We start from the raw sequence: 27,985 nt of genomic DNA, 5'->3' as shown, positions 1-27,985 counted from the left end.
ACCACTACATGTTGGCTTATGTAGAAATAATATATCAAGTTCCTCCAGAAGAGCGGTGGGTGGTGCTGCCAGAGTTGGTTGACATTATCATCCATCCACCATTCAAGAAGACAAAAAGGGAGAAAAAGAGTTAAGTGTATTCCATCAGCCTATGAGGTTCCCCGGAGGATGAATAAGTGCTCAATTTGCAAGCAACCTAGCCATAAGAGAAGCAGTTGCCAGAATCGTTCACATGCAAATACATAAAATTAGGTTTGAATGGATCAGAAGCAAGAAAGCAAGCAACCTGCCGTAAGATCTGTAGATAAGAGCAGATCGCTTAAGTGACAGAATATCGCTTAAGCGATCGGCTGTTATTTGCAAATTTGAACAACAGATCGTTTAAGCGATCTTAGGTCGCTAACGTAATCAGCTACTCGTCAGATCTGGTTAACACCAGCTTGCTTAAGCGATTTGCTCTTATCTGCAGATCTGACAAGCAAATCGCTTAAGCGACCAAAGATCGCTTAAGCGATTTGATAAAGTTATTATGTTTCTCTTTTATGGTGCATTAAATTGATTTTATGTCCTTGTATTTCCAGCTATGTCATCAAGAAGAAGGATGAAATCGAGAGAGTTGCCAAGGCCAACAGTTGAAGACTTGTTCTTTTCTATTTTTTATGTTTTCAATTTAATTGTTACCTTGAATAAATCATCATTTATATCATATTAAATAAAATTAATTATTTTTCATTTTCATCCATTTTAAAAAGGGTTTAAGCAAGTAAAATTTCTCATATTACCTCTGTAAGGCACTAACTACTGCCCAAAGAAGAAAGACAGGCAAAATAAATATTATCAACATAATTGTTGTGTCAAGTCAATCAATCAATCAATTTATTGAATTAGTCACGTGTGACACATTAGTAGAAACATACTTCATTTCACAAATATGGATGGTTATGATTGAATATAGAGCTGACCCACAATACAGAATATAATTTCTCACTCAAACGTGCACAATATCAAAAGATTGAGGAGATAAGAAGCAAAATGGCCTTGGTTGCTTATGTGATCATGCATCGCTTAAGCAACCAAGGTTAAAAGTGAAGAATCGCTTAAGTGATCTTGATTCTACCTTATACTTGATCGCTTAAGCGACTAAGGGTAAAAGTAAAGAATCGCTTTAGCGAGACTTAAAATCGCTTAAACGATCGTGCGCTTGGGGTGATCTTGATTCTGCCTTGGACTTGATCACTTAAGCGATCCTACATCGCTTAAGCGACCGAGGCTAAAAGTGAAGAATCGCTTAAGTATCTTGATTCTGCCTTGTACGTGATCGCTTAAGTGACTGTCCATTGCTTAAGCGACTAAGGCTAAATATACTGGATCGTGTAAGTGAGACCTGAAATCGCTTAAACGATCCAATATATTTGGATGATCTTTATTCTACCTTTGACAAGATAGCTTAAGCGATAACATACATCGTTTAAGCGACCAAGGCTAAATATACAGGATCGCTTAAGCGAGATCTTACATCGCTTAAGCGATCAAGGCTAATTTACTTTAGTACTTTAAAAATATTAAAATTTGTATTATATAGATTTATTTCATACTTTAATATTTCTTTTCCATGTTTATCAACACACGTAAAAAAATTAGTTTAATTAAAATATAATTATAAAAAAAATCGATTAAGTGATATAAATAGTCAAATCAATTGACACAAGACACATGTACAATAGTATATAAATTGGTTTTTTTTACACGTTTCAAAAAATGAAAAAAAAGAAGAAGTGTGGTTATCAAGTTTGGGGTCGGTGACAAATCATGGTCCACTGAACTAATCGTGCAGTCAAAATTTAAGCTTATTTCAATCTAGTCCCCCCACCTCGTACAAGATTTGACTGCATTTTGATCAGTAACAAGAGCACAATTATCATTCTCAAATACGCCATCCATATTTGTGAAATGAGGTACGTTTTTACTAACGTGTCGCACTAGTGTGCTATGACATTCATCCATATATCATTCGGTTGTATGCCACATATCTAGTTGTTATATTTTGATGTTGTGAATGCTCGAGGTGTAATTTAACATTAATAATCTTCTTACATGGCCTTAATATGTCTTGATGGAATTAGGTTGCAAATAATCCTTCTTAATTGGCCTTAATATGTGTTAATAACCGATGTTGCTTAACATTAACGTTAATAATCTTATGATGTTGTGAACGTCCAAAGTTCACATTAACGTCACTTAGTATGGGGTTGACAACCTATTCCAAAAAAAAAAAAAAGGGATCGCGTAAGTGACTGAGTTATCGCTTAAGCGATCCAGTGTTTATAAGCCTTCGTTGCTTAAGCGATAAAATAAATCGCTTAAGCGACCAAGGCCAATTATTGTTAAAAACATCCTTAGTGCACGATCGCTTAGAGATTCCACATATCGCTTAAGCGATCTTGTATATTTAGCCGTGGTCGCTTAAGCGATGTATATTATTGCTTAAGCGATCTTGTCAAAGGCAGAATAAAGATCATCTGAATATACTGAATCACTTAAGCGATCCTGTATATTTAGCCTTAGTTACTTAAACGATGTACGATCACTTAAGCGATCACGTACAAGGCATAATCAAGATCACTTAAGCAATTATTCACTTATAGCCTTGGTCTCTTAAGCGATCACGTACAAGGCAGAATCAAATCACTTAAGGGGCGTTTGGTTCAGGAATGTTAGATTACTGGGAATATTGAATTACTGGAAAGATAGATTACCTTGAAAGATTACTGGGAATCTTTAAAAAAATATGTTTGGTTAGTTGGTGGGTATGTTATATTAATATGTTTGGTTATGGGGAATAAATTGGTGGGTATGCTATTTAAATTACTAAATTGTCCCCCTTTTAAATATTAATATAAAATTATTTTTATTATTAATTTTTGAATAATTCTTTTAACCCCCAATATTTCAGATTTAGCTAAAACACCCCCGCTTATATAAAACTTTAATTTATGACGAAATCACCCCCACCTCCAGCTGCCACCGCGAACCACCGCCGGATGTGCCCGTGAGTACGTCACCGTGACCAAGAGGCTCCGCTATGGCCAGATCTGGCTGGCCATTATCGGCTAGGTCTGGACCAGACCTGGCCGATAACGGCCAGGGGTCTGGCCAAAAATGGCCAGATCTATTCTGGCCATTTCCGGCCAGATCTGGCCCGATATGGCCGTTAACGGCCAGATCCCTGGCCGTTATCTGCCAGGTCTGGTCCGATATGGCCGTTTTCGGCCATCAATATGGCCAAAAACGGCCATAGCGAAGCCTCCCGGAGCCTCCCACAGAATTTCCAGTGTTTTTAGGGACTACGGCAATTTTCCGGCGGTGGTCCGTGGTGGTTGACCCGCTGTCGACGGTGGGGCTGGGTGGCTGTGTTGGTGGCTGCTTGGTGGCAGTGGTGGTCTGTAAATTATTTTAAATATAAGGGCATTATTGTCCAAAATTTTAATTAAACAAGGGTAAAATTGAAATAGGATATTAATGTAAATTTGTTTTAAAATAGGGGTATTATTGTCCAAAATTTTTATTAATAAGGGATAAAATTGTAACAAAAAAAGATAATCCTGGTAATCTCAGAAAACCTAAGAAAATGGAGGTAATCAGATTACCTCTTATATTACCAATAGTAACCACTATTGGTATTTGAAGATTACTGGTATCTTATATTACTTGACAACCAAACGTGGTAATCAAGTAATATAAGATGACATTACCCCAGTAATGCTACTTAACCCCGAACCAAACTGACCCTTAAGTGATTCTTTACTTTTAGCCTTGGTCGTTTAAGCGATGCATGATCTTTTAAGCAATCACGTACAAGATAGAATCAAGATCACTTAAGCGATTCTTCACTTTTTAGCCTTGGTCGCCTAAGCGATGTAGGATTGCTTAAGCGATCAAGTCTAAGGCAGAATTAAGATCATCCCAAGTGCAAGATCGCTTAAACGATAAAGGTGTCACTTAAGTGATTCTTCACTTTTAGCCTTGATCGCTTAAGCGATGTGGAATCGCTTAAGCGATCAAGTCCAAGGCAGAATTAAGATCATCCCAGATGCACGATCGATTAGGCGATTTAAGGTCTCGCTTAAGCAATTTTGGCCTTTTAGCCTTGGTCGCTTAAGCGATATAGGATCACTTAAGCGATCAAGTCCAAGGCAGAATCAAGATCATCCTAAGTGCATGATCACTTAAACGATGAAGGTGTCGCTTAAGCGATTCTTCACTTTTAGCCTTGATCGCTTAAGTGATGTTGGATCGCTTAAGTGATCAAGTCTAAGGTAGAATCAAGATCATCCTAAGTGCACGATCGCTTAAGCGATTTTGGCCTTTTAGCCTTGGTCGCTTAAGCAATCCAACATCGCTTAAGCGATCAAGTTCAAAGCAAAATCAAGATCATCACAGGTGCATGATCGCTTAAGCAATTTAAGGACTCGCTTAAGCGATTTTGGCCTTTTAACCTTGGTCGCTTAAGTGATGTTGGATCGCTTAACCAATCAAGTCCAAGGCAGAACCAAGATCACCCCAAGTGCATGATTACTTAAGCGATTTAAGGTTTCGCTTAAGCAATTCTTCATTTTTAGCCGTGGCCACTTAAGCAATGTCAGATTACTTAAACGATCAAGTCCAAGACAGAATCAAGATCATTCCAAGTGCACGATCGCTTAAGTGATTTCAAGTGTCGTTTAAGCGATTCTGGCCTTTTAGCCTTGGTCGCTTAAGCGATCAAGTCCAAGGTAGAATCAAGATCACCCCAAGTGCATGATTGCTTAAGCGATTTAAGGTCTTGCTTAAGCAATCCTATATAGGAAACCTTGGATCGCTTAAGCGATATATGTAATCGTTTAAGCAATCGTGGGCAACACATATTATTTCTAGCTTTTCTCCTCAATTTGACAACCTAAAATCACCAACACATATTAATTCCATCTTTTCTCTTGCATTTGAGAACCTAATTGCATCAACACATTAATTCCATATTTTCTCCTCAATTTGACAACCTATTTGCATCAACACATACAAATTCCATTTAACAAGAATACTAAATAAACTCATAGTCAAAACAGGGAAAGAAATATTGAATTGCTTTTGTACAAATCTGAAATGTGTCAATTACATTAAATTACAACATTATAGACAACAAATAAATTTCCTATATACATCCAAAATAAAAGCAACGTCGGCAGCCTCCATCCCCCCTTTTCATCATTGTCTTCAGCCACTTCCCCATCCTCCAAAATTATCTAGCACACCTTCAACATCAGCAGTAGCCTCTTCGTCTTCTTCTACAGCACCCCTTCCAACATTATCTAGCCTTGGCCTTGGTCACCAAGCATACATAACACCTATCGAAAGCTTGAGCCCTAACAACACCAGCTAATCCAATTCAAGACAATTCAATTATTCAAGACAACCCAATAAGAAATGCATTTCACATAAACTACAAAATTCTAAATCCAACGTCCATACCTTTTGATGACAGCATCAACAATGACTTGGATTAGGTTCTGGTAAGTGAAAAGGGATCCATATGCCCATGAAAGCACTCAACAACCAAGCGCTCCCGAAAGCTACTCATTTTATCGTCATTCAACCTGTCCATTGGGGTGTTGGTCATGTCGAACTCAATAAATTTTAGTACATATACCCCACAATCAGCATTACAATAGGAGGAAGACATTAGCATTAAAATCGGCTTATAGAACAATTGTATTATATAAGTTTTATACAAAATTTACCTCGAGTCATTTATCAGGACAAGAAGGCACTTGAAGGGCCACTTTCTCATCAGTAATTCATCACCCAAGTGCTGAAACATCCCGCTATTGCGCAATAACCACAGGAACAATGTACACAACGGCTGCAACTCCGTCTCCAACTGCCTCTCTTTAAAAATACTTGAGTTGCAATCAAGGATTTGCAGCAAGCCCTCCTCCAGTAGCCAAACGACGGTTATCCAATGCATATCCTTGATGTTCATGATGTTAGAGTTGGTGCCTTAGAGCCAATCAATTATTGTAAAATTGAATCTGTAATAAATGTTTATTTATCAATAAAAGGCATATTCTTCTATATCGTGTATGTAATTATATATGTACTTAGGATGGTAGAACCGTGACGAGGGTATCAAGTGTTTCAAATCTTGATAGTGAGAACCCTATGATCACATATGGTGGCCATTCTAGAAACATCTGTAGCCCAAGTATTATTCTGACCAAGGACACAGATAATACGGTAAGGCTATCATAGTGTTGAACGACTCTGTCAAAAGGCAGTGACTAATCTCACTTGTCAAGGTTGTTTGCCGACAACCTGGTGTAACGCATGGGTGCTTGCTAGAGGCAAGTTCACTGGACAGACCCACTAGAGGATTCCATATGGATGGTAACCCAGTATCTATGGAATAAATCCTCTAACAGATGGTAGTGCATGTGATCCTTAGACTTGCGATCATCGGAGCGCCTTGTACACCAATTGTTGTAGTTTGATACTAGCCCAACATAGTTCTATTCAGAGCTTTCAATACGGTAGTGATTGGCTACATTGAGAAGTATATTGAGACTATGGTGGATTGACAAAGGATTCATCACTCTTGGGTACGAGAGAAGTTATCTCACTGGGTAATACAGTAAATGGCAATGACACTAAATCTATGGCCACAGTGGGATTGAGTTGTTGCTCAATTCAATTTATTATTCTGGTCATTGGTCCAGTAATTGAATACAAAGATATCGAGGAAAACTGAGGTTGACACTATTTGTGTACCTCAGTCTCGATGAGATAACTGATGATGAAAGGATTGGATTGCACAGTAACCTTACCATTGACAGGCTGCGATTTCGCTAAATCCGAATCTATCGAGTGGCCATGATGCCTTGCTATGGGCTAATCTTGGTCTGTGTATAGTGAGACGATTAATTGGTATTAATCGCAATCCTACACACTGCCAATATGATGAGAAGCTTACGGGTCACACACTTAGAAGATAATTTAAGAATCAATTTGTGAAAAAGATATTTTCGTCTTTAAGGATGAAAGGGTATTTTGGTAATCTCACAGTACAATTAAATTTGCTGAGGTTATTGCCTATATTTAATTTTAATATTAAAATTAAATTAATGAGATTATATTTAAATATATCTATGTATATATATATTTAAATGAATTATTATTATTAATTAAATGTTAATATATTATTATTATATATATTAATTGATTTTAATTATAATAATTAATTAATTAATTAAAATACCATAAAGGGTGTGTTCGGTTGCAAGGGTGAACTAGGGTTGGAGCCCATGACTATTTCTAAGTGGAATAGGGTTTTAATTGTTGCACTATATAAGTGCAACTTAAAATTAAAACAAATAGAATTATTCATTCAATTAAAACCCTAGCCACCCAAAAGGTTCTCTTTCTCTCACGTTTTCTTCTTCAAGTGAAGAAGAAAATTTTTCAATTTTGATTGTTCCTGATTCTTGATGCCAGCAATTGTTCTAGCAAAACAATTGTCGGTTCTTCGAATTATCTTTGTGTGGACTTCCATGAGTGCGATCCTACATTGTATCGATTAGTGAAGAATCATGTGAACAGTAGACAGTGAACAGTAGGTGGTGAACAGTAATTGATGAATAGTAATCGGTGTACAATGCTTATACATTTGATTCGATTTGGATCCATATCATTATGTGAAGAATTGCAAAAAGGGTTACTGTGCGATTCACTATTTCGAGGGGTTAGCTGCAGCGAAATAACACTTCGCCGCAGCAAAATGCAAAAAGTGAATCTGGCCGCTGCGGCGAAATAAACCTTCTCTGCGGTGACCTACCGGAAAAGTAGATTTGGCCGTGAAAAAATAAAACTTCGCCATTCTCTGGAACGTTTTGTGTTTTCTGAAAGTTTATGGTGTTTGCCGCGACGAAATAAAACTTCGCCGCAGCAACCATGTGTGTATGAACTTTGCCGCGACGAATAAATTTCTTTGCCTCGGCAAGAAAGCTATTGTTCTGTTTTGCTTTTCTGTCTTTCGCACAAGGGCCAAATTACAGTTTTTGAACCTATAAAGCCAATAATAATTCTGCACATGTAAAAAGGGTAATTTAATAATTCCACCCACCCAAATTCAAAATGTTAATTTTGGATGTATGCAATGTTTTTGTTTTAAATTGCATGGTGCCTGGTACATGAGCCTTAGACCTTTGGTATGTTTTTGTAATTTTGAGCTTGCTTGTAATTTTATAAAGAAATAGGACCTGTGTGTCCTGCCTCTCTCTCTTATATCTCCATGTATTTCTTCTTCTCATCTTACTCCCCTTGTATGTAACGTGAGGTTTCTATTTTATCGATGTAAATTAGAATAGGGTTTTTATTATAAAATACTTTGTAATGATCATGAAGAAGAAACGAATAAGTTATGAAGAGGAATAGCTTGAAGACCCAAGATTTACTTTTAAACCCCTAGGTTGACCCATTGATTCCTTTAGGCTCGAGGAAATTGGTTTTAGTGGGCCATGTACCAGCACATTTTATTTTGTTTAGAATGCATGCTAAGGTTGAATGTTCAATAACATGCCAAACAATGACATTCTAACAAAGATAATAATCTGGTGAAACATTAAATAAAACCCTCAACTTAAGTATATTAAGTCACGTATGTCTTCCATCACCATAGTTTTAATCAAACCACTATTTGTTGGAACCTTGTTCGCCAAAGCGAAAGGTACACTTCAACCAGTGGGAGGTTAAAATTCATTGAAGTTTTCCTTAATGGTGATGGGTCGACTTAAAATGATAGTTTTTCTTGTTCGCCAAAGCGAAGGTTAATAAACAAGTCATAGGCATAGTAGAGAAGTACACTCGTTATGTGTACATGGCGACATGTAGTGTCCACTCTACTGATACTGAGAATCACACTTGAGGACAATGGTTTCGGTCATCGTATTGTGTGATTGGCTTATTAGCTTGCTTCACATTTGAGGTTGGTAGCGGGAGCTATCAACTAGTGTGGATTAAGTTTGTTAGCCTACCTAACCAACCCATTTTGGCTTGTTCGCCAAAGCGAAGGTTTGAAATGGGCTAGATGGGATCTCAGTCCACTGGGAAAGCCAACGGGCTCTCCCAAGTTAATAGTGAGGGCTATTGGCTTAAGGAAAATAGTGGGAGCGATTATTTAATAAAAGGCCTCATTAAATAAAAATAAACATGATAATAATTTTGCTTTATTATGCACTTATAGTTTCACTTAATTGAGCAAAATGATCCCAACATCACTACGACAAATCATTGAACTGGGAGAGAAATGGAATGGTGAGAATTTCATTGACTGGTATAGAAGTATAAATGATATACTCCAATCAAGCGATAGATTATACACCATTGAGCAGGCTTTGTTACCAGAGCCTGCTGATAGTTCTATCCATGAGACTGGGTATGTATATGTGAAGCATACACATGATGCGAAAGCAGAAATGGCTAGATACATTGTGCTTGCATCAATGACACCATTACTGCGACAATTGTGCCAAAAAATGGACTTGGCTTCTATTCTTCATTTTCTTCAAAGAAATGAGAAACATATGGTGTCTCAGTAATTATTCAGATGTAGGATGGAAGAGGGTACCAAATTTTGGGATGCAGACTTAATGAAGGTTTAGCAATAGACCTAATATTACAGTCTTTGTCAGATTCTTACTCTCAATTTGTCTATGACTTCATTGAGGATGATAAGAAGAATACCCTTTCTGAGCTTTTGGATATGTTGAATGCTACTGAGTCAGGCATGAGAATGTAAAAAACATTGACGTTGTTGAAGCCAACTCAAGTGAGAAGGTAAGGGCTCAGAAGTTGTTGGAAGGAACTGCTATAGATAGAAAAGGCATTTGTCCTCACTGTGGGAATCCCAACCACTAGAGGAAACATTGCAAGGCCTTTCTAGCAAAAAGGAAGAAGAATGTTACTTCTTCGTCAGGTATGTTCTTGATTGAGATTAACTTTTCCTGTCAACATCTTGGGTCATTGACACAGGATGTGGTACTCATATTTGTTCTAATATGCACGGATTACAACAGAGTAGATTGCTAACCGAGGGAAAGGTGGACCTATCAGTTGAAGATGGAGCACATGATGCTGCATTAGCTGTAGGATCTTATTGTCTGATTTTGTCTATGTGCTTGTTACTTGAAACTTGTGGATTGTATGATATTCATTCAGTTTCTAAAAATAATTTTTCTGTGTCTACTTTGGACAAGTAAGAATATTGCTTTACTAATGGATTGTTGTCTTTTAGTATAAATAATATTCTATGGAACTATTTCATAATAATATGTTTTCAAAATAGACAATAAGAATATTCTCAAAGTCACAACTATGCCGAATGTGGCAAGTTGAGTTAAACATACCTGAAGGAATGTGGGAGTTAGGTCCATGATGAGGTTTTTGTGATCTAGCCACATAATTCTGGGGTTATGCCCTAGAGACTACAACTCATGCACTAGACCGTGTACCGCCAAGGTCTGTAGATAAGACTCCATATGAATAATGACGTGGGGGAAAGCCTAACTTGTCTTATCTACGGATTTGGGGTTGCGAAGCTTATGTTAAGAAATTGACTTCGAACAAGCTAGGCTCGAAATCTTGCGAAAGTGTATTTGTGGGGTACCCTGAGGAGACCAAATGATCTTATTTCTACCATCCAGAAGAGCACACAACCTTTTTTTGCTCATATTGGTGTCTTCCTAGAAAATGAATTTTTTTCCTAAAAAGTACTAGTGGGAGAAAAAGTAGAACTCGATGAAGTTCTAGCACCACAAAATATATTAGATGAAGGACGGGATGATGTGCCATAGGAAATGGTTGAACATCAGGAGGAGGTTACTCCATAACTTGTGGATCAAAGTGAACCACCTCAGGTAGCACAGCTGCTACGTAGATCTGGGAGAGTACATCATGAGCCCGAGAGATATGGTTTTCTCATGACTCAACATGGTGACGTCTAGTCTGCCAAGATAATGAACCCAGAACCTATGAAGATGCTATATCGAATCCAGATTCCGTTAAATGACTTGAAGCCATGAAATCTAAGATGGACTCCATGTACCAGAACCAAGTATGGTCTCTGGTGGAACCACCTGAAGGGTTAAAACCCATAGGGTGCAAATAGGTCTTCAAGAAGAAGACTGACATGGATGGCAAGGTGCATACTTATAAGGTACAACTGGTTGCCAAAGGTTTTAAACAAATTCATGGTATTGACTATGAAGAAACCTTTTCGCCGGTTGCCATGATTAAATCCATCCGCATTATGCTTGCGATTGTAGCACATCATGATTATGAGATTTGGCAAATGAATGTCAAAACGGCTTTCCTGAACTGAAACCTTGAACAGGATGTGTATATGACACAACTCAATGCTTTTGTTCTTGATGGTCAAGCTAATAAGGTATGCAAGTTGCAAAGATCAATTTATGGACTCAAGCAAGCTTCAAGGAGTTGGAACATTTGTTTCAATGAAGCTGTAAAAGAATTCGGTTTTATCAAGAACGAAGATGAGCCATGTGTTTACAAGAAAGTGAGTGGGAGCATAGTGGCATTCCTAGTGTTGTATGTCGATGCCATACTTTTGATCAGGAATGATATACCGAACTTGCAGTCGGTAAAGATTTGGTTATCCAAGTGCTTCTCCATGAAAGACTTAGGAGAAACAGCCTATATCCTCGAAATAAAGATCTACCGAGATAGATCACATAGGTTGCTTGGCCTAAGTTAGAGTACATACATTAACAAGGTACTGAAGAGATTCAGTATGGAAGAATCCAAGAAGGGATTTCTTCCGATGTCACATGGAGTCTATCTCTCTAAGGATATGTGTCCTGAAACACACGATGAGAGAGATAGAATGAAGAGGATCCCATATGCGTCAGCAATTGGATCCATCATGTATGTCATGTTATGTACTCGAATTGATGTTTTATGTGCGTTAAGCACTTGTAGTAGATATCAATCGTATCCAGGTGAGCGTCACTAGATAGCTGTTAAGAACATCTTCAAGCACCTGAAGAGGACTAAGGACATGTTCTTGGTTTATGGAGGGGAAGATGAGCTCACTGTAAGAGGATACAGTGATGCTAGTCTCCAAACGGATAAAGATGATTATCAATCGCAATCAAGGTTTGTATTTTGTCTCAATGGGGGTACAGTGAGCTGGAAGAGCTCCAAGCAAAGCATTGTAGTGGACTCTACAATGAAGGCTGAGTATATTGCATTATCCGATGCGGCCAAGGAGGTAGTCTGGATTAAGAAGTCTGTCACCGAACTTGGTGTGGTTTCCACGATTGTTGATCCAATATATGTCTATTGTGACAACAATGGAGCAATAGCTCAAGCAAAGGAATCACGGTCCCACCAGAAGTCTAGACACATACTCAGACATTTTCATCTCATTAGAGAAATGGTTGAGAGGAAAGATATACAGATCAATAAAGTGCATACTGATGACAATCTCGCCGATCCACTGATGAAGCCTTTGTCGCAGCAGAAGCATGAAAAACACTTAGGGGGTGTTTGGATTAATGAGAATGTTGGATTACTGGAATCTTATATTACCACTAAGATTACTGAGAATCTTTAGAAAAATGTGTTTGGTTAGTTGGTAGGTATGTTATATTAATATGTTTGGTTAGGGGGAATAAATTGGTGGGTATGTTATTTAAATTACTAAATTGCCCTTTTTTAAATATTAATATAATATTTTTTTTATTATTAATTTTTGAGTAATTTATTTAACCCCAATATTTTAGATTTAGCTAAAACACCCCCGCTTATATAAAACTTTAATTTATTCAAAATCACCCCACCCCCTGCCGCCACCACAAACCACCTTCGAAAGTCTCTGAAAGTCGTCGTGAGTAGCTCACCATGACAACGAGGCTCCGATACGGCCGTTTCTGGCCATATTGATGGTCGAAAAAGGCCATATCAAGCCAAATCTAGCCGGAATTGGCTAGATCTATTCTGGCCATTATCAACCAGATCTGGCCGAGATCTGGCCATTAACGGCTAGACCCATCAATCTGGCCGAAAATATTTCTGGCCAAACCTGGCCTGATATGGTCATTTTCAACCATATTGGGGCCTCCTAGTCACGGTGAGCTGCTCACGACGACTCTAGTAACTTTCAACGACTTCCCACAGTGGCTGACGGTGGTTTAGCTGGCGACAGAAGGTGGGTGAGGGTCGTGGTTTGGGTAAGCTAAAATTTTTCAGGGGTAATTTTGTCAAAAAAAAAAATTAATTAAATGGGGTGAAATGGTAAAAACAAGATTTATGTAAATAAATTTAAAAATAAGGGCATTATTTTCCTAAAAATTTATTAATAAGGGATAAAATTGTAAAAAAAAAAAAAGATTACACAAGTAATCTTATAATACCTAAGAAAATAGAGGTAATCAGATTACCTCCAATATTACCAACAGTAGCCATTATTGGTATTTGAAGATTACCAGAATCTTATATTACTTGACAAACCAAACATGGTAATCAAATAATATAAGATGACTTAACCCCAATAATCTCATATAATCCCTAACCAAACGCCCCCTTAAGGTCATTTGGTATTAAATACATGAATGATTGACTATAGTGCAAGTGGGAGATTGTTAGAGTAGGTGTCTTAGAGCCAATCAATTATTGTAAAATTGACTCTATAATAAATGTTTATTTATCAATAAAAGGCATATTCTTCTATATCGTGTATGTAATGATATATGTCATTAGGATGGTAGAATCGTGACGAGGGTATCAAGTGTTTCAAATCTTGATAGTGAGAACCCTATGATCACATATGGTGGTCATTCTAGAAACGTTCGTAGCCCCAGTATTATTCTGACCAAGGACACAGATAATACGGTAAGGCTATCATAGTGTTGAACGACCCTGTCAAAAGGCACTGACTAATCTCACTTGTCAAGGTTGTTTGCTGACAACCTGGCACAATGCATAGGTGCTTGCTAGAGGCGAGTTCATTGGACAGACCCACTAGAGGATTCCATATGGGTGGTAACCCCAGTGTCTATAGAATAAATCCTCTAATGGATGGTGGTGCATGTGATCCTTAGACTTGAGATTACCGGAGCGCCTTGTGCACCAATTGGTGTAGTTTGACACTAGCTCAACATAATTATATTCAGAGCTATCAATACAGTAGTGATTGGCTACATTGAGAAGTGTATAGAGACTATGATGGATCGGCAAAGGATTCATCACTCTTAGGTAATTCAGTAAATGGCAATGACACTAAATATGTGGCCACAGTGGGGTTGAGTTGTTGCTTAATCTAATTTATTATTCTAGTTATCGGTCCAGTAATTGAATACAAAGATATCGAGGATAACTGAGGTTGACACTATTTTTGTACTTCAGTCTCGATGAGATAACTGATGATGAAATGATTGGATTGCACGGTAACCTTACCGTTGACAGGCTGCGATTTCACTGAATCCGAATCTATCGAAGGGCCATGATGCCTTGCTAGGGGTCAATCTTAGTCTGTGTGTAGTGAGACGATTAATTGGTGTTAATCACAATACTATACACTGTTGATATGATGAGGAGCCTACGGATCACACACTTAGAAGATAATTTAAGAATCAATTTGTGAGAAGGGTATTTTCATCTTTAAAGATGAAAGGGTATTTTAGTAATCTCACAGTACAATTAAATTTGCTAAGACTGTTGCATGTATTTAATTTTAATATTAAAATTAAATTAGTAAGATTATATTTAAATATATCTATGTATATATATATTATTATTATTATTATTAATTGAATGTTAATATATTATTATATATTAACTGATGATTTTAATTATAATAATTAATTAATTAAAATACCATAAATGGTGTGTTTGGTTGCAAGGGTGAACTAGGGTTGAAGCCCATGGCTATTCCTAAGTGGAATAAGGTTTTAAATGTTGCATTATATAAGTGCAACTTAAAATTAAAGCAAATAGAATTATTCATTTAATTAAAACCCTAGCCACCCAAAAGGTTCTCTCTCTCTCACGTTTTCTTCTTTAAGTGAAGAAGAAAATTTTTCAATTTTGATTGTTCTTGATTCTTGATACTGGCAATTGTTCTAGCAAAACAATTGTCGGTTCTTTGGATTATCTTCATGTGGACTTTCGTGAGTGCGATCCTATATTGGATCGATTAGCAAAGAATCACGTGAACAGTAGGCAGTGAACAATAGACAGTGAACAGTAACCAGTGAACAGTGTTCGTGTCCGAAATCAAAAATATTCGGAGGAGCCTCCAAACATCGGTATGAACTAAATCAGTTTTATTTACGTTTTAGTTTATGCATGAAAACGTTATAATTTGTACTCGGATCTTAGTTTGTGTAATTGATCGATTCGTTTTAAATATTACGTTTTTCTGCTACGCGAATCCGGTCAATTACTAACACACGATGCAGTATACTCTTTTAACATTTGCCCAACTATTGCCATATTTGGGCATTTCCCCCCGTACATACTGCATTATCCTCTCATTAAACCAAAAATCATCAAAGACACCATCGAAGTCCTTTGTGGCCATTCTTTTCTGCTTGCCTCCCCTTGTTGCACCTCTACCATTGGCCTTTTTCATTAACGTGTCATATGTAGTTACTAGGTTTTGGCCAAAGGGCACATCAGTGATGGCACAATGTGGATACAAAATATCACCATTACTGCTTTGTCGCAATCTCATAAATGCCAATACCTCATTAATGTGCTGCATCAAATAAAAACAATATGATAAGTGTCTATTTAAATACCTCATCAACGGTTTTTCCTTAAGTGATCTCTTAAAACAAAACAGATTGCTTAAGTGACCTCCTCAAAAAAAAAAAAAAAAAAGATAAAATAAATAAATAAACAAATTGCTTAAGCGATTATACAATACCTCATGGAAAACATAAACAAAAATAAGGAAAAGTACGGAAAAAAAACTCATCGAGTTGTCAAGCCATTTGCCCATTGTCAACATCTTTTCAAACCACTCCTGGGGATAATTCTCAGTCTTGCACTTCACACGCCTATCACTTCCAGAATCATTGTAATAGGCATAGAATATTTTTTTTCTTTTCCTCATCTATTAGCCTATGCAAATTGACCTTTAACTCCTCTGTTTTTATTTGCCCACTTCCTCTGCCTTCTTCCACACCCTCCTCCATTTTCACTTCCCCACTTCCGCTGCATCCCTCCTCACCCTCCATTTTCACTTCCCCACTTCCTTCGCCTTCCTCCTTACCCTCCTTCGTTTTTGCTTCTCCACTTTCATGGACTTCCTCATTTTTTTTTTCGTTTTCCTCTTTTTTCCATACGTTACTGCCATGTAAGGAGATTTTACGTGCTTACTCTTTCGGTTCTTTCTTTTATGCTCATGTTGCACTTTAACCACTTTCAATACCCCCACCAACTTCCTCCTCCACCCTACCAACTTTCTCCGCCACCCTATCAACTTTCTCCTCCACCATTTTCATCCACTCTTCCATCTTCTCAAACCTCTCATAAAATACTGTTGTAAAACTTTCAAAGAGACCATTTATGAGGTCAACTACCTTATTCTCTCGACCCCGATGCCTCGGCAAATAAGTACTTGTTGTCCCCGTTTGCCAATTGGGTGGAGGCATACGAACCTCTTCATCCTCCTCTTCCCTCTCGCCGACTGGAGCTTCATCCTCCTCAGCCTCAAACACATTCCCAAGCAGTGGCCTTGTAGCTGCACTCACATGCGTGACCCGTTCTAGGTCTTGCATTAGGCGGTCTATCCCCTCACCTGCTACATCGTCTGGTGCTATGAACGATGTAACATACTCCTCTCCCACTTCACCCATAGTTGGGGTAAGGAAGGGACGGACGACTCCTTACAATAAGATAAAAAATCAATCAAATTTAAGCCACATTTAAAAGCAAGTGCATATTCAAAAGATTAATCCTTTAATCTTACTTGAGTCGCTTGAATTTCCATTTCTATTTTGTCATAGTCCCATTAGGAAATTGTGATTGCTCATCCGAAGTCTTCTTCCGCCCCCCGCCTTAGCCAAGACAGGGACGGCCTCATACATCCAAGCCTACATTGTAAAAAAACAGTCTATATCATAATTAAAACACATATAATACAAAAAATATAACAAAAAACTATTAATATCTACCTGCATTGCCCATGGGAAGCCAAACAAATTGTACATGCTCGGTCTATCCTTCTTGACAGCTTGGTGTTGCTTTATCGCCGTTTCTTTTCCGCGCAAGGACTCAATGGTTAGCTGAAATGAAAACCGTCCCCATGAATAAGCATTAAAGAACTCCATGTTGCTTCCAAACTTCACCAAATCCATATTAATGGCTTTTGTTGAGAAGTCATTAGGATCGAATGCACGAACCATACTAGGCACATCATGAACTTCTCTGAAGAGGTATACCCATCTTCTCCTAAACTCTCCTCTAAATCACGTCCCATAATAGACGCCTTCCCACCCAAAACCTTTTTAGCCAAGTTATCGGTTGCCCTACTCTTCGTTATTCTCTCTTACTCTTCCGCATCTGGAAATGCCCCACATCTTAAGTCTGTCATCAGGGCAAATTCCATCATCCCAAAATGTAGTGGCTTTCCATCCACCGTGAACCACATTTCATTTTTTTTGTCTTGGCTTTTAACTGAGTGTAGCAACATATAGTGCACTTCTTGCCCCTAGAACGCTTTCTTCCAATTTTCTCCTATGTCCGCAAAATGACCAAAACAACTATCTTTGAATCGGTCTATACCCTTCCTTTGTTCCTCTAAAATATCCTTTATTCTCTTCAAAAAATTTTGACTCGACCTAACTATCACCCTTACGGGGAAGTACGGTATCTTATCGGTTACAACCTCCAACCCATAGTCTTTATAATTTACGCTTCGGAAAATTTGCACAGTTGATATAAACTAAATATTAGCAAAAAAAAGAAACCAAAACAGCCAATAGGCTGCCAATTTGGGGGATATGGGCTTCAAGGGCATCGATGAGTGGGTGTTTTTGGCTTCTAGAGGACCGGGGAAGCCAATGTAGGCCCTATGGAGGCTATTGTGGTAGGTTCCATGACTGGAGATGGCTAAGGATGGTAGGAGGGGGTGGAATAGGGGGCTGCGGGCTGCCCTACATATTGCAGGGCTAGCCACATGCAGCATGCGAACGCAGTTGTGCGTGTGTAGCTACACGCACGTAGCTATGCGTGGCCAGTGATGCGTGCAAATGTAACACCTAATTTTACCTCACTAACTTCTAATGCAAAGTCATGTAGTAACAAAGAGTGGTCTTTCCCGCAGAGGATTTATAAACTTAATTAATTATCTACTTCTAATGAAGTTTGTCACGAATTATAAAAACTCAACAAAAACTAGCAAACTAAAATTAAACAAAGTAAAACACAAACAATCATGAAAGAGATGAATAAGAGAGAAGCGAGATTGAAGGTTTATTCGCCACCACTAGATACGAATTACATATAATAAAAGCACTCTTTAACTTTCTACCATCTTGATCACATCAGCTCAGAAAATACCAAACGTTGGTAAGTTCCATCTCTCCTTACTGAGTCGTTGGACTAGACACGGTCATAACTCAATTCCCTATTTATTAGATAACCTATGATACGATCTCTAGATTCAAAGTAATAAAAGCATTAAGTTGCGAGAGACCTACTGAATCAAGGCTAAACTCATATGATCGGTTTAGTTATCTTGAGTGATTACCCCCAATGCATGCAAGCATACACTTTACCGATGGTTATTTAGGTTAATAAAGTGATTCCGTACTAAACAACCTAAATTGGCATTAACAGATTAATCCTAACAATTTAATTGGGCACTTAAACAATTAAGACAATCTATCTAAACCCTATTCACAGAGAAATAATCACATAACCAAGAGGGATCAAAAGATAAATAGATGTAGATTTTATTAATTTCAAGAGATGTTTAGGGCTTTGAAATCACCCTCAATCACAAAAGAATTAGTTACCCATGAATAAAAATAAAAACATCATTGTATTCATGATAACAAATAATACAAAGGAAAAATAAAAACTTAGGAAAGCTTGAGTAGATTATGGAGTTGATGATGATCTTCTTCAATTCTTCTCTCTAAGCCTCTTTTAATCTCTCTTAATCTCTACATTATTGAGTATTTTTTTGTTCTCTATCCTCTCTTCTCTCCCTTCTAAAAAATACCTAAAGACATCCTTTTATAGTGCTAAGGTTGTGGGAAAAATAATGGGAAAGTCCTTAAAATATAGGAGAACAAAATTCGGATTAAGTTTTAAAAGACTCCTTATTTTTCTAAAATTCCCGTTCTATGCCGCGGCACCAATTTTTTATGCCTCGACGCCAAACTCGTTCATCATGCCTGCCTCGACATGAAATTTTCATGCCTCGGCACACTTCTTCTAGAAATCCTCCCTTCAAACCTGAGAGCAGATGCCGCGGCACTATAAATTTTATGTCGTGGCATCGAAAGATCTTCATCTCTACTCAAAACTGGAGCATTTTCCAAATTTTGCATATGACGGTAAATCCACCATAACTTCCTCGTCTCAAGTCTGATTTTCGAATTGTTTGTTTTCTGTCATAAAAAATTCTCTTGCCAACATCATCTCCCATCCAAATATTATTTTTAAACAATTATTTCCTGCAAACACTACAAAAGCACCCATGATCCCAAAAAGTGTATTTATGAAACAATTAAGTTAATGTATGCAAATTAACCCTACTTTCCCACAAACAATACCTATAAAACACTAAGTATAAGTGCATTTTCAAGCACTTATTAGCCAGCCCTGCAATATGCAGGGTAGCCCTCCAACCCCCCTATTCCGCCCCCTCCTACCATCCCTAGCCCTTCAACTTCCCACAAACAACCTCCCTACGACCTCCCTTACCTTCCTTCATCCTTTGAAACCCAAACAAAACGACTCCCCCGATGCCCGCCAACTGTTCGACAAAACGCCACAACCACCGTAATAATCAAAACCAACTATATATCCCCCAAATTCGCACAAACCAATCAATTTTTTCATCAAATTCAAAACCACCAGTAAAAAACGTACCTTTTCTTCACCGGTGTCCTCTTTCTTGCTTGAATTCTCGCTGGTGTCCTCCTATTTAGAACCATTTTCTGATTTTCCTCTCTGTTCTTGTGCCGTCGTTGTCTCCTCTACCGTTGGACCACCTTCACTCATCAGATGATCCATCGGAGCGTCTTCTTCGACAACCTTTAAACAGTCGCTATTGTCGGACTTTAGGATTTGGAGTGGGGTTGGGTTTTCCTCCTCTTTGTAAATACCAGCATTGATTTTTGTGTAACAAAGCTTTAGGATCGAATATTGGCCAGAAATATGGAACTTTTATCACTGAAAATCGTGGAGAAATGGAAGGCGTTTCATTGGTTATTTTTTGGGTATACTGCTTGATTAAGCGATTTTGAAGGGAGGGCGTCGTTTTTTAATTTTCAAAATTTAAACAAATTTTTATTAATTAGACTATTACCTATATACATTTTAATCTTTTCACTCTAGCCTTTTTTTTTTTTTTTCTTTGCATGTTTAGGTACAATTAAGTGTGCCACGTCAGATTTTTAAATTTTAAAAATTTTCAGGTTATTTTTTAAAATCCAAACTTAGGATGTTCGGGCAGTTAAATTTCCTCCCGACTCCACCGATTGCTAGTCCCAAGAGAAAAAAAAACATAATAAGAAGACAGACGCGCGCAAGCAAAGCACAAAATAAAACAATCTCTTAGATTCAACACATCATCATCATCATCGTTATCATTATCATTGGATTCGTGATATGCGAGGGCATGATCGGATCAACGCCTGTCTGCCGGATGAGGTGATTCTCGAGATCTTCCGGCACTTCGACTCCAAGGTTAGCCGAGACGCCTGCTCCCTCGTCTGCAAGCGTTGGCTCACTCTCGAGCGCCTCAGCCGCACCACTCTCCGCATCGGCGCCTCCGGTAGCCCCGACCTCTTCGTCAAGTTGCTTGCGCGCCGCTTCGTCAACGTTAAGAACATTCACATCGATGAACGCCTTTCCATTTCTCTTCCTGTGCAACTCGTAAGAAGCCTCTGATGATTTTATATATCCTTTCTTATTTTATTTTCTTTTTCTATTTTTTTTTAATTTCGGTAATGACTTTAAAATTATCTGGTTTTAATCGTTAATTATTCATAATATGATAGGATTTTGTTTTATTTTGTTTAAGGTTGATGTAAAGATGAAATTTCTTCTGCAGGGAAAAAGACGTGGCAGTGATCAGTTGGCTCTTTCATCGCCTAAGCTGCAATATGTTAGTGAAATAAGTGGATCCGAGGAAGGTCAAGTTGAATCATATTGTTTATCAGATGCTGGGTTGACCGCACTTGCTGAAGGTTTTTCGAAGCTTGAAAAATTGAGCTTAATCTGGTGCTCTAACATATCCAGCGTGGGTTTAATGTCCCTTGCTTACAAGTGTATATACTTGAAATCTTTGGATTTACAGGTATTTGTTAAACTTTTATCTTAATATTTATTACTGTTTTAGGTATCAATTCTTGGATATTGTTTTATATATTATCTTTTCCGACCATATGAGGAAGTGAGTTTATTGTAGCCAGCATAATCTTTGTGAAATCTAGTTCCAGTGTTGGTGTCATTCAAGCCTGTACATAGTTCACAGAGGCCTCCATATTAAGAACTAAGTTTTTATATATTTAGGAGGAAATTTTGGGACTAAACCTGCATACATGTATCCTATTTGAGATTTTTAAAAATGTTGTTGTTGTAAAAGGAATGGCTTAGCCTATGGAGGCTGTTAGAAAGCTTATGAAGCCTAGTCTTTGTAAGACTTGTGAAATTTTCAAAAACATATAATACAGAGAGCATATAGTATGCCAAGAACCCAATCCATCTAGTTCAAGGCCCTTTCTTCGTGTGTATTGACCCTTGTATGTGGTGTGTTCATATACAACTATCAATTATTTTGCCTGACCTATTTCGGGACAAGGTTAGAGTTCCTTGATTGCTCAATGTGATCCACTGTGAAGAGCTGTCAGGAATCCCTGCTAACAGACATATGTATGTATATGTTCCAATAACAGGGCTTGTAGGTTAGATTTCTTAATCTGCTGAGTTAGCCTGTAAGCTGTCCACATCAGAGCTTTTTCCTGCGTGTTTAATGGGTTAGCTTGATGGTTGATCAGATGGAAACAGTAGCCCTTTTCATGCAGACAAAACATTTTGATGCTGGTTTCTACTAAGCTTTATTCGGAAAGTAAAAAGAGAGAAATAGAACATGGAAAATGAAAAACTCTCTCTCCCGAGTTTCTAATCTCTATTAATTAGTTAAATTATTGAGAATACTATATGAGGTATGCTTCATTGATTTAAGTTCGGAGCCTGTGAGAACTCCAAGCAATGTTATTACTTCCTTACATCGTTAATTCTTCTGTTCGTTCTGAGTGTTGGTTATGCTTTTTATTGCATAAGTTGCTTTGCCTATTTTCCCTAAATTTCACTTGCCATTTGAGTACTTAATGTACTATCATTGCTTATGTTGTTTTATCAAGGGTTGTTACGTTGGAGATCAAGGGCTATCTGCTGTCGGGAAATGTTGCAAGCAACTTGAAGATCTGAATTTGCGTTTTTGTGAAGGTTTGACTGATACGGGTCTAGTTGACTTGGCTCTCGGCTGTGGGAAATCTTTAAAATCTATTGGTGTTGCGGCTTGTGTAAAAATTACTGATGTATCATTAGAAGCTGTGGGTTCTCACTGTAAATCTCTTGAAACATTGTCATTGGATTCAGAATTCATCCACAACAAAGGGGTGCTTGCTGTGGCCCAAGGATGTCCTCATCTAAAAGTTTTGAAGCTTCAATGTGTTAACGTTACAGATGAGGCTTTGATAGCTGTGGGAACTCGTTGTTTGTCTTTGGAGTTATTGGCTCTAAACAGTTTCCAGCAATTTACGGACATGTTAGTTAATCTTCGTGGATATTTAATGCAACATCATGATGTTGTTTTTTACTCAGTTGAACTTATCTACTTAAAACTTCTGCATGATAAGTCATTATTTTTTCTTATATTAGTTCCTTTATTGAATGCAAAATCTGGAGATATTGCTTCAATGTCTTTACCTGAGTATTTTTCATGCTATGGATAAGATGGGGCTGAATTAGAATTAGAGGTGACAAAATTCTGGCAATTATAATTTTTATAAGGTTCCTTGAATATCTGAATTTCTCCTTGTGCGTCATCATTCTATTGGGATGATGCGCAAATTTTGAGATGGTTATCTTACGTTTCAGGGGTTTGAGTGCTATAGGAAATGGGTGTAAGAAGTTAAAAAATCTCACTCTAAGTGATTGCTATTTCCTGAGTGACAAGGGTTTGGAAGCAATAGCTGCAGGCTGCAAAGAACTTGCACATCTTGAAGTCAATGGCTGCCACAATATTGGGACTCTGGGACTGGAGTCCATTGGACAATCTTGCCAGTATGCTTCTCTCTTATTAGCCTAATTTAATTTGTTGTATATATGTGGTAATCAGGGAACTCTTGTTTTGGTCACAAAAGCGTTTTTGCTATATTTCATTGCAACTCTATCAGAAGTCACTTCTACATGTCCTCAACATAGTTTCAGCTAGTATTGCATATCTGTCCCACTTTTTTAGTGCATCAAATTGCAAAATTTCTTTGACTTGATGTTATTTACCATCTTTAAGTACCTTTCTGATGATTTCAATTTGAAACTTTCTGATGACTTGCAGGAGCCTCACTGAGTTAGCTTTATTATACTGCCAAAGAATTGGTAATTCGGCTCTTCTTTTAGTTGGAAGGGGCTGTAAGTTCTTGCAAGCTCTTCACTTGGTAGATTGCTCTAATATTGGAGATGAGGGCATTGGCAGTATAGCTAGAGGCTGCCAGAATTTAAAGAAACTTCACATTCGTCGATGCTATAAGGTTCTCTCTTGCTTAAAGAGGTTTTGTTATTATTATTTCTTATTTTTGTTAAATTTTTGGAGATTGTTGTCACTAGAATTATTGATGGCATAAATATGACAGTTAAAAAGATTATGTTTGGAAGTTGCTAACGTTAACAATCTTTGAGTTTGAGTTTGGAACCTTTTAGAAATGAGAATGGGGATCTTTGGAAATGTTATAAATGATGGAATTTTAGATAACCAATGTTTCTTTTTTCTTGTGTCTTATAGTTTTTGTTTAGCTGTTCATCTGTAATATAATAATTTCACTAAAACTTTATGATGTTTAAATGATGTAATAGATATATCTGCTGTAAGAAATTTATATATTATGGTTGTTAATAGATTGGGAACAAGGGAATCGTAGCTGTTGGTGAGAATTGCAAGTCTCTGACTGAGCTCAGCCTTCGATTTTGTGACAGGTGAAATCTTCTTCTAGCTTTATGTTGGTTCAATTTCCATGTAGACTTACCTTGGTTGTTCTTGTATGTAATATCTATGTTTTTTTTGTTAAAATAAATTAATAATCAACAGGCTGCTGTCACTCCGTTCTTTGTTTATTTGCTTGTTCATCATTTGGGGAAATGCTGTAAACTGTTTGTGTTGGCTTGTCTGATTTTTCATAGAATTTTAGACATTAGATAGTCTTTATATATATAGGTAAGTTTTGTGAACTAAATTGTATAACATTAAACAATAAATCATTTCTTACATCTCTAAATATTTTTACCTTTCTGATTCTCCATCTTATCTTATCTGCTATAATTAGAGTGGGGGATGAAGCTCTCATTGCCATAGGTCAGGGCTGCTCCTTGAAACATCTAAATGTCAGTGGTTGCCACCAAATTGGTGATGCCGGAATTATAGCCATTGCAAGAGGGTGCCCTCAACTCAATTACCTAGATGTAAGCGTTCTCCAGGTAAGTCCTCTCTCCCCGCCCCTCATTACATGTTCTTATTTATTTACGCAGTATTTACCAAATTTGGTTCATGATTGACAGAATTTGGGAGATATGGCAATGGCAGAGTTAGGAGAAGGTTGTCCATTACTCAAGGACATAGTGTTATCCCACTGCCGTCAAATCACAGACATTGGTTTAGCCCATCTTGTTAAAAACTGCACAATGCTTGAGTCATGTCACATGGTGTATTGCCCGGGGATTACTGCAGTTGGAGTTGCCACTGTGGTTTCCAGTTGCATCAATATAAAAAAGGTGATGGTTGAGAAGTGGAAGGTGAGTCAGAGGACCCGAAGGAGGGCCGGTTCTGTTATCTCATACCTCTGTATAGACCTTTAGATCAAACAACCTAGTTATTTATATGCAGAGCTTGTTAATACCCAAAAAGAAAAAAAANTCTGCATGATAAGTCATTATTTTTTCTTATATTAGTTCCTTTATTGAATGCAAAATCTGGAGATATTGCTTCAATGTCTTTACCTGAGTATTTTTCATGCTATGGATAAGATGAGGCTGAATTAGAATTATAGGTGACAAAATTCTGGCAATTATAATTTTTATAAGGTTCCTTGAATATCTGAATTTCTCCTTGTGCGTCATCATTAAATTGGGATGATGCGCAAATTTTGAGACGGTTATCTTACGTTTCAGGGGTTTGAGTGCTATAGGAAATGGGTGTAAGAAGTTAAAAAATCTCACTCTAAGTGATTGCTATTTCCTGAGTGACAAGGGTTTGGAAGCAATAGCTGCAGGCTGCAAAGAACTTGCACATCTTGAAGTCAATGGCTGCCACAATATTGGGACTCTGGGACTGGAGTCCATTGGACAATCTTGCCAGTATGCTTCTCTCTTATTAGCCTAATTTAATTTGTTGTATATATGTGGTAATCAGGGAACTCTTGTTTTGGTCACAAAAGCGTTTTTGCTATATTTCATTGCAACTCTATCAGAAGTCACTTCTACATGTCCTCAACATAGTTTCAGCTAGTATTGCATATCTGTCCCACTTTTTTAGTGCATCAAATTGCAAAATTTCTTTGACTTGATGTTATTTACCATCTTTAAGTACCTTTCTGATGATTTCAATTTGAAACTTTCTGATGACTTGCAGGAGCCTCACTGAGTTAGCTTTATTATACTGCCAAAGAATTGGTAATTCGGCTCTTCTTTTAGTTGGAAGGGGCTGTAAGTTCTTGCAAGCTCTTCACTTGGTAGATTGCTCTAATATTGGAGATGAGGGCATTGGCAGTATAGCTAGAGGCTGCCAGAATTTAAAGAAACTTCACATTCGTCGATGCTATAAGGTTCTCTCTTGCTTAAAGAGGTTTTGTTATTATTATTTCTTATTTTTGTTAAATTTTTGGAGATTGTTGTCACTAGAATTATTGATGGCATAAATATGACAGTTAAAAAGATTATGTTTGGAAGTTGCTAACGTTAACAATCTTTGAGTTTGAGTTTGGAACCTTTTAGAAATGAGAATGGGGATCTTTGGAAATGTTATAAATGATGGAATTTTAGATAACCAATGTTTCTTTTTTCTTGTGTCTTATAGTTTTTGTTTAGCTGTTCATCTGTAATATAATAATTTCACTAAAACTTTATGATGTTTAAATGATGTAATAGATATATCTGCTGTAAGAAATTTATATATTATGGTTGTTAATAGATTGGGAACAAGGGAATCGTAGCTGTTGGTGAGAATTGCAAGTCTCTGACTGAGCTCAGCCTTCGATTTTGTGACAGGTGAAATCTTCTTCTAGCTTTATGTTGGTTCAATTTCCATGTAGACTTACCTTGGTTGTTCTTGTATGTAATATCTATGTTTTTTTTGTTAAAATAAATTAATAATCAACAGGCTGCTGTCACTCCGTTCTTTGTTTATTTGCTTGTTCATCATTTGGGGAAATGCTGTAAACTGTTTGTGTTGGCTTGTCTGATTTTTCATAGAATTTTAGACATTAGATAGTCTTTATATATATAGGTAAGTTTTGTGAACTAAATTGTATAACATTAAACAATAAATCATTTCTTACATCTCTAAATATTTTTACCTTTCTGATTCTCCATCTTATCTTATCTGCTATAATTAGAGTGGGGGATGAAGCTCTCATTGCCATAGGTCAGGGCTGCTCCTTGAAACATCTAAATGTCAGTGGTTGCCACCAAATTGGTGATGCCGGAATTATAGCCATTGCAAGAGGGTGCCCTCAACTCAATTACCTAGATGTAAGCGTTCTCCAGGTAAGTCCTCTCTCCCCGCCCCTCATTACATGTTCTTATTTATTTACGCAGTATTTACCAAATTTGGTTCATGATTGACAGAATTTGGGAGATATGGCAATGGCAGAGTTAGGAGAAGGTTGTCCATTACTCAAGGACATAGTGTTATCCCACTGCCGTCAAATCACAGACATTGGTTTAGCCCATCTTGTTAAAAACTGCACAATGCTTGAGTCATGTCACATGGTGTATTGCCCGGGGATTACTGCAGTTGGAGTTGCCACTGTGGTTTCCAGTTGCATCAATATAAAAAAGGTGATGGTTGAGAAGTGGAAGGTGAGTCAGAGGACCCGAAGGAGGGCCGGTTCTGTTATCTCATACCTCTGTATAGACCTTTAGATCAAACAACCTAGTTATTTATATGCAGAGCTTGTTAATACCCAAAAAGAAAAAAAAGAAAAAAAATTGCAGAAGAGGATGAAGATGTGCTTTTGTATATCCCTGTTTACTTTGTTTTTTGAAAAAAAAAAAAAAAAAAAATCCCGCTTCTCTTCTTTAGCCCTTTTGATTGCTCAGTTCAGCTTAAATACATTTCAATTTTTTGTATAATTGGTTTGTAATAAACTTAAGAGTGAAAGTTTGTAAGTACCATGTGTAAGAAAGTTTTGGCAGTTTACATGAATAAATTAGAGTCTCTGATGTATGATAATCCTTTTTAAGAAAAATAAAAGTTTGT

General features: G+C 37.4%; 2 protein-coding genes across 2 annotated transcripts; both read left to right on the top strand.

The window, feature by feature from the left end:
• Positions 1-20,783: 20,783 nt before the first annotated feature.
• LOC116144370 (F-box/LRR-repeat protein 4-like) lies at positions 20,784-27,959 on the top strand. The gene is made up of 9 exons (XM_031429820.1): positions 20,784-21,165; positions 21,344-21,589; positions 22,656-23,062; positions 23,395-23,580; positions 23,855-24,047; positions 24,413-24,489; positions 24,837-24,987; positions 25,069-25,429; positions 27,720-27,959. Exons 1-8 carry the CDS (start codon positions 20,899-20,901, stop codon positions 25,363-25,365), a joined length of 1,824 nt encoding a protein of 607 aa, XP_031285680.1. The 5' UTR covers positions 20,784-20,898; the 3' UTR covers positions 25,366-25,429; positions 27,720-27,959.
• LOC116144331 (F-box/LRR-repeat protein 4-like) lies at positions 25,471-27,733 on the top strand. The gene is made up of 7 exons (XM_031429794.1): positions 25,471-25,510; positions 25,557-25,570; positions 25,658-25,863; positions 26,138-26,330; positions 26,696-26,772; positions 27,120-27,270; positions 27,352-27,733. The coding sequence occupies exons 1-7, from the start codon at positions 25,471-25,473 to the stop codon at positions 27,646-27,648; spliced, it is 978 nt and encodes a 325-aa protein (XP_031285654.1). The 3' UTR covers positions 27,649-27,733.
• Positions 27,960-27,985: the final 26 nt, after the last annotated feature.

The sequence above is a fragment of the Pistacia vera genome, unplaced genomic scaffold, assembly GCF_008641045.1.
Source record: "Pistacia vera cultivar Batoury unplaced genomic scaffold, PisVer_v2 Contig114, whole genome shotgun sequence".
Classification (NCBI taxonomy): Eukaryota; Viridiplantae; Streptophyta; class Magnoliopsida; order Sapindales; family Anacardiaceae; genus Pistacia; species Pistacia vera.
This window is presented reverse-complemented; position numbering and strand designations above follow the sequence as displayed.

Excerpts from the sequence above, each read along its gene's own strand:
- LOC116144370 (XM_031429820.1), top strand. The coding sequence starts at position 20,899 with ATGCGAGGGCATGATCGGATCAACGCCTGTCTGCCGGATGAGGTGATT. Across the intron at positions 21,590-22,655 it reads TGAAATCTTTGGATTTACAG|GGTTGTTACGTTGGAGATCA; the intron begins GTATTTGTTAAA and ends TGTTTTATCAAG. Across the intron at positions 24,988-25,068 it reads TAGATGTAAGCGTTCTCCAG|AATTTGGGAGATATGGCAAT; the intron begins GTAAGTCCTCTC and ends CATGATTGACAG.
- LOC116144331 (XM_031429794.1), top strand. The coding sequence starts at position 25,471 with ATGCAAAATCTGGAGATATTGCTTCAATGTCTTTACCTGA. Across the intron at positions 26,773-27,119 it reads AGCCTTCGATTTTGTGACAG|AGTGGGGGATGAAGCTCTCA; the intron begins GTGAAATCTTCT and ends TGCTATAATTAG. Across the intron at positions 27,271-27,351 it reads TAGATGTAAGCGTTCTCCAG|AATTTGGGAGATATGGCAAT; the intron begins GTAAGTCCTCTC and ends CATGATTGACAG.